Below are 7,343 nucleotides of genomic sequence, written 5' to 3'. Positions count from 1 at the left end.
TTGTATTAGTTTTGTAGTGGTAACAATTTAGTCTTTTTATAATCGTGCACGGACCATGGATGCGGACCAGGAGCAGTTCCGTCAACTTTTGAACACATTATTATCCACTGACAATGATATTCGATCACAAGCTGAGGTATGCAAATTTTCGTTTGTTTCGATAAAAGTTTCACCAAAGATTTCCATGTAATACACTCCCCACAAAAGTATCATCAAAGGTACCGTCACACAATGTATGTCATAAACGCATGGTTCTTATTTACGATAAATGTTAAAAATTTATATATTTCCCTAGTATTTTCGATTATAATTTTCATAAAATGTAATTATTTTGTTGATTTTTCAATTTGTTGTTACCTGTAAGAATGACATTTGTAATTTGAGAAGTGCTAAAAATGGCGCTAAATCATGACTACGCCACATGGTTTTTATAAAAATTGTAATTTTTTAGCTAATTTTTCGGTACTTTTTAACTAAGATCCCTGACATGTATCGATTTCGTGGTTTGTAGAAAATGTCAAATTCACTTTGGCATATGAATCATGATTCGGAAAATTTTTTTAATTACTGTATATAAAGGATAAAGGTCGTCGTTGTAAAACAAAGACCCAAATGAAAATGAAAATCTATTATGATTCAATTACATCAAATATAAATTAATAATATATTTATTAAAATACATAAAATCTATCCCTTAATATTTATAATCTTTTATTAAAATTTAAATAGTGAACTTAAAGCTCTGGGAAATTTTTAGTATTTTAAACAGATCCACAGGTGTTTTTTTTTTTTTTAATAAATATTGCATTTTCAATGCGACAGTTTGTCGCAAAAACTACTAAATGGATTTTAATGCAACTTTACAGTAATGTAGCTTATATAAAAATCCCTATATAATTATTATAAATGCAAAAGTTTGTGAGAATGTATGAATGTTTGTTAGTCTTTCACGGAAAAACTACTGAATGGATTTTAATGCAACTTTACTGTAATATAGCTTATATATCAGAATAGTATATAGGCTATAATAATTTATAAAGATACTAGCAGTTATTCGCCCATTTGATTAGCAGTTATTTTTCCGCTGCTTCGCTGGGCAATTTCAATTTAAAAACATTACAAACAGAAAAGGGTTTTGTATTTTAGCGACTTTTCTTAAAAATGCTCCTAGAACATTAGGAAAAAAACCAATTTAAAGTATTTTTACGTAAATTACGAATTTGTTGCAAGTGAAAAATTAACAGTTTTTTTAAAAATTAAAACCGTATTTTCTTACGGTTTTTTTGCAAAGTAAATTCGTGAATCACAGGATGAACTTAACGACCAAAAACACCCAGACCCATACTAATTCGACCCTATTAGATGCATGACCAACCCGTGAATTAGAGGATATGGAAGCATTCATAATGGAGATTGAAGGTGCTTTAAAAGTAGACATCATAATCTCATAAAAACTGTCAATTTCTCACCAGCTCCGACAACGGCTAAGTAACCTATGTAAAAAATGCTTTTATTTTTGTTTTTTACCTGGAGCTTTTTTAAGGAAAGTCTTTAAAATGCAAATTTAATCAGATCTTTCCTCTTGAATTCCTGATTTCATCAAAATGTTTCCTCTAGTGTAGATTTATAATTCCTTCGTATATATTTCTCAATGAAAATGTTTTGTTGTTAATTTTCAGGAAGCATATAACAATTTACCAATTGAAATAAAAGTAACAGTCTTATTAGAAACAATTCAAAATGTGGAAATGGGAGAAGAAATACGACAAATGGCGGCCGTATTATTACGACGTTTATTTGCAAATGATTTCAGTGACTTCTACACAAAATTAAATCCAGAGGCTCAAGCACAATTAAAAGAGCGTGTATTAATTTGTGTACAACAGGAACAAAATGATGCAATGCGTCGTAAAGTATGTGAAGTTGCTGCTGAAATGGCCCGTAATTTAGTTGATGATGATGGCAATAATCAATGGCCTGAATTCCTGTTATTCTTATTTCAATGTGCGAATTCAACAAATCCAGCTATGAAAGATTCAGCATTACGTATGTTTACCGTTGTACCGGGTGTGTTTGGTAATCAACAAGCAAACTATTTGGATTTGATCAAACAAATGTTACAACAATCATTAATGCCAAATCAAACGTATGAGGTACGATTTCAAGCGGTACGAGCAGCTGGTGCCTTTATATTGTTACATGAAAAAGAAACACCAATTTTAAAACATTTTGGGGATCTGTTGCCAGGTAATAACCTCCTTTTTTAACTAACCTAGCACTAAGGTAGCACAGGACTGCCGTATGTCCTTAAATGAGTTGGCGGAATGAATGAATGTAGACCTGGTATGGGTACCGGGACACAGGGACTTTCCAGGAAATTGTGAAGCCGACGAGCTTGCCAGAAATGGCAGCTAGCTCTGTTCGCAAAGTTGTTGCGGCTATCACAGGACACTTTCTGGGCGGCAAGCATGCTGAACGCTTAGGCCTGGCAGTGTATTACGACTATTGCAGGAGCTGTCACAGTGGTGAAGAGGAGGAGACAATGTCTCATCTTCTCTGTCACTGCCCAGCTTTTGTCATGAGGAGATGGGCTTACTTGAGCCAGCCTCTCTTTGACGACCTCTCCGACCTAAAGTCAGTCGACGTCAAAGCCCTCCTGCTAATCTTAAACAGCTCCGAATGGTTCATGGAGTAGTGGCCGAGGATGGGCCAACCCATTAACGGTATCACAACGGACCCTATGGTCTAAGTGTGTCCCACCTATTTAACCACCTAACTAACCTATTTTTAAAGACCATAGCTGGAATCATCCAAGGGGAGTTCAAAAGATTGTTTTAATGAATTTCAGGAATGATACAAGTACTTACTGAAAGTATCGAAAAACAAGATGATGATACTTTATTAAAAGTATTAATTGACATGGCCGAATGTACACCAAAATATTTACGACCACAATTACATATTGTTTTTGAAATATGTATGAAAGTATTTAGTAATACTGAAATTATGGATAGTTGGCGACAATTGGCATTAGAAGTTATGGTCACCATGTCTGAAACAGCACCAGCAATGGTCCGTAAAGTATGTAATAAATATGTTGAAGCACTTATACCATTAATATTACAAATGATGACCGACTTGGAAGACGAAGACGATTGGAGTGTTAGTGATGAACTCGTTGAAGATGACAATGATAGGTAAGTACAAACAAACTAACTTAAAATCGTTTATAACGATGAATTATCAAAGTACTGATTGAATCTAGCGCCTCAACCAGAAATCTTTTTTATTTTAATCTGTTTATCTGTTTCCTTTTTAGCAATAACATTGCGGCCGAATCAGCTTTAGATCGTCTTTCATGTGGCTTAGGCGGAAAAACAATATTACCTCAAGTAATGGCAGCTATTCCATCCATGTTACAAAATCATGATTGGAAGCAAAGACATGCAGCTTTAATGGCTGTAAGTGCTATCGGAGAAGGATGTCACAAACAAATGGAAGCAATGTTAGGTCAAATTATGGATGCTGTTCTGAAATTTTTATGCGATCCTGTAAGACTTAATCACATTTCAAAGAAATTTTATTAGTTTTTTTATGGTCTATTTGTTATTTATTACAGCATCCACGAGTCCGTTATGCTGCTTGTAATGCAATTGGTCAAATGTCCACAGATTTTGCACCAATATTTGAAAAGAAATTTCATGATAAAATTGTTCCTGGTCTTCTTATGGTGTTAGATGATAATGCAAATCCACGTGTGCAGGCACATGCTGGCGCTGCTCTAGTTAACTTTTCGGAGGATTGTCCAAAAAATATTTTAACACCTTATTTGGATGCTATTATGCAAAAATTAGAAGCAATATTAACTGCTAAATTTAATGAGGTGAGTTCAAAGTTCTTTCAATCAAATTTTACAGCTACTCTCCATTCTAGCATGTCTCGAACAATATCACAAATTTCTTTCCATTAAAAACTATATTCTGTGGTTGCATCAATGAATGTTTTTACTCAGGAGTCCTCAATGACAGTTCCGATTTGTATTGTATTGCGTTAAAAATATCTTTTAACACTTTTGTTTCGATTTTATTGTAGCTTGTACAGCGAGGAACAAAACTTGTTTTGGAACAAGTGGTGACAACAATTGCATCAGTGGCTGACACATCTGAGAAAGAGTTCGTAACATATTACGATCGCCTCATACCATGTTTGAAATACATTATTCAAAATGCGAACACTGAGGAATTAAAAATGTTACGTGGCAAAACAATTGAATGTATATCATTGATTGGTCTAGCTGTGGGTTCAGAAAAATTTATGCGTGATGCTGGTGAAATTATGGACATGCTATTAAAAACACATACAGAAGGCGAACTAGCTGACGATGATCCTCAAACTAGCTACTTAATATCAGCTTGGGCACGAATATGTAAAATATTGGGCAAACAATTCGAACAATATTTACCTCTAGTAATGGGCCCAGTAATGCGTACCGCATCAATGAAACCCGAAGTTGCTTTATTAGATAACGAAGATATGGAAGGTGTCGAAGGTGATGTTGATTGGCAATTTGTATCGTTGGGAGAACAACAAAACTTTGGAGTGCGCACAGCTGGACTTGAAGATAAAGCATCCGCTTGTGAAATGTTAGTATGTTATGCGCGTGAATTAAAAGAAGGATTTGCTGATTACGCTGAAGATGTTGTTCGATTAATGGTACCTATGTTGAAATTTTATTTCCATGATGGTGTCCGAACTGCTGCGGCTGAATCACTTCCCTATTTATTAGATTGTGCAAAAATCAAAGGTCCGCAATATTTAGCAAATATGTGGAATTTTATCTGTCCTGACTTATTAAAAGCAATCGATACCGAACCAGAATCCGAAGTGAAATTTGAACTAATGCATTCGTTAGCTAAATGTATTGAAACACTCGGTGCTGGATGTTTGAATGAAGATTCCATGCATGAATTACTACGTATTATTCATCGTTTGATGAAAGAACACTTCGATCGGGATGTTCAAAGACATGAAAAACGTTTAGACGAAGATTATGACGAAGTAGTTGAAGAACAATTGGAAGACGAAGATAATCAAGATATTTACACCCTATCCAAAATTGCCGATATAGTTCATTCACTCTTCTCCACCTATAAAACAGATTTTCTACCATTCTTTGATCAAATATGTCCATTATTTGCACAATTATTAGAACCTGAACGACCATGGTCGGATCATCAGTGGGGTCTATGTATATTTGATGATGTTATCGAATTCACTGGCCCGGCTTGTGTTAAATACGAAGCAATCTTTTTACGTCCATTGATTGCATATGCAACAGATAAATCGGGTGATGTACGACAAGCTGCAGCCTATGGTCTTGGTGTGTTAGGACAATATGGTGGTGAACATTTCTCACAACATTTAATTGAAGTAATACCAATATTAATAAAAGTAATCAATGATCCAGAAAGTAAAAAAATGGAGAATATCAATCCAACAGAGAATGCTATATCAGCGGTAACAAAAATATTAAAATATAATAGTGGTGTGATAAATGTGAATGATATATTACCGCATTGGTTAAGTTGGTTACCAGTGTTTGAGGATGAAGATGAAGCACCACATGTTTATGGATATCTCTGTGATTTAATTGAAGAAAATAATACAATTGTATTAGGGCCAGATAATGCGAATATACCACATTTATTGAAAATATTTGCAACAGCCTTTCAAAAAGAAGCAATCCATTCTAAATTAGATGTTTCAAAACGAATATGTAATATTATTCGTTATATTCAGGTATGTGAAAACTTCTTTAGGCTCGTTAAACACTTTTGGGGTGGGAAAAAAGCACTGAACTGAATGAATTTTAACCTGCGTTCAAAACCCAACTCAGTCAATAATAGTTTTTTTTTTTAAATCCACGCTAATAATTTCAATTTACAAATGATGAAATTATAATTATTAACCGACTTCAAACAAAAAAGGAGGAGGTTCAAATAAGGTTTTGGTCACAGCCAGTCGAAAATCGGCCAAGCTCGAATTGGAGTAAAAACTTGTTTATTATCGAGGTATTACTTTCCTACAAAGGATATGTTTAAGAATAAATGATACTCTTGGAAAGATTTGTAAGTTGATCATTTTGTAAGCGGGATAAGCTACAGGTATATCTTTTTGAAGCCAAAATTGCTACCTCACGTTTCTAAGGTGTACCTTGATTATTCATTGTGGTATTACCATATTTATAACATCCTCAAACCTTATTTCAAAGTCTGCATAGAGGACATATAAATCTAGAACGTAAGTTAAAACGTCATCTTCCTGGCAGTTTATCTGTGACAAATTATCAACTAATTTGTTGATGAACAAATTAGTTGATAAATAGTCGTCGTTGGTCGTTATGTTTTCAGGTTAAAATTAAGCACAAAAAACTATCTTTTTGCGTGAGTTTTTTCATTAATAGAAAGTGAAAATGAAAGTCGCAACCTGCTTAGATGCGATCGTGGACCCCCGTTTACATCTCACAGACCCTCCAATTTTTTTCCTCTGACTCCTTGTAGATGATTGTGGACGCCTTGCGGGGTCCATATGGTCCACTTTGGGAATCATTGGCTTACAAGCAAAAAATGTTTTCAAACTTTTTTTATTTGATTCGTAGTTTTTTTTAATTTGTGCTATTGAGTGAGCTTTAAATTTTGATTTTTTTTTGTTTTCATTACACAGAGAAACGAACAACTGTTCCAAGGATGTTTAGCCACAATGAATGCAGAACAACAACAGGCCTTATTAGAAGCGCTGAGTGCTACAAGTTAAGTTATATATATTATTAAAATATATTTAAATATGTATATATATATATATTTAAATAAAAAATTTATATGAATATATTAAAATATTCGAAAAACTTAACAAATATTTATACATATGGAAAATATGAATAAAATTATAAAATTAATATTTATATTTTAAAAAATTATTCATAATTTTTATTGTTTAAATATTTACACAAGAAACAATAAATAGTTTTAAAAATTATTTTTTAATATAAACATATAAGTCAATAGATATTATAAATATATACATATTTATTTTTTTTGAAAAATTGGTTATCCATATTTATGAAAAATTATAAATTTTTTTTTAATTAGTTAAACTACTACTAATAAAAAACGTGTACAAAATTTTGTCATTAAAATTTTTCCGAACGATAAAAAACACAACAATAGTAAGAGGAGAAATAATCGTAGTATATATATACGATTTCTTTTTAAAAAAATGTTATAAAATTAATTTCTAGCCGCGCTAGCAGACTGAAAAAAAAATAATTGAGAGAAAAAAACGAA

At 32.9% G+C, this 7,343-nt stretch overlaps 1 protein-coding gene across 1 annotated transcript; it reads left to right on the top strand.

Annotated features, from left to right (window-relative positions):
• Positions 1 to 6,837, top strand: LOC123292072 (importin-5). The gene is made up of 7 exons (XM_044872587.1): positions 1 to 136; positions 1,680 to 2,247; positions 2,849 to 3,197; positions 3,320 to 3,551; positions 3,620 to 3,883; positions 4,093 to 5,799; positions 6,724 to 6,837. The coding sequence occupies exons 1-7, from the start codon at positions 56 to 58 to the stop codon at positions 6,811 to 6,813; spliced, it is 3,291 nt and encodes a 1,096-aa protein (XP_044728522.1). The 5' UTR covers positions 1 to 55; the 3' UTR covers positions 6,814 to 6,837.
• Positions 6,838 to 7,343: the final 506 nt, after the last annotated feature.

Source organism: Chrysoperla carnea, chromosome 2 (genome assembly GCF_905475395.1).
Source record: "Chrysoperla carnea chromosome 2, inChrCarn1.1, whole genome shotgun sequence".
Classification (NCBI taxonomy): Eukaryota; Metazoa; Arthropoda; class Insecta; order Neuroptera; family Chrysopidae; genus Chrysoperla; species Chrysoperla carnea.
The sequence above is the reverse complement of the archived record's forward strand: the minus strand, read 5'-3'. Positions and strand labels throughout refer to the sequence as shown.

Excerpts from the sequence above, each read along its gene's own strand:
- LOC123292072 (XM_044872587.1), top strand. The coding sequence starts at position 56 with ATGGATGCGGACCAGGAGCAGTTCCGTCAACTTTTGAACACATTATTA. Across the intron at positions 2,248-2,848 it reads TTTTGGGGATCTGTTGCCAG|GAATGATACAAGTACTTACT; the intron begins GTAATAACCTCC and ends AATGAATTTCAG. Across the intron at positions 3,198-3,319 it reads GTTGAAGATGACAATGATAG|CAATAACATTGCGGCCGAAT; the intron begins GTAAGTACAAAC and ends TTTCCTTTTTAG.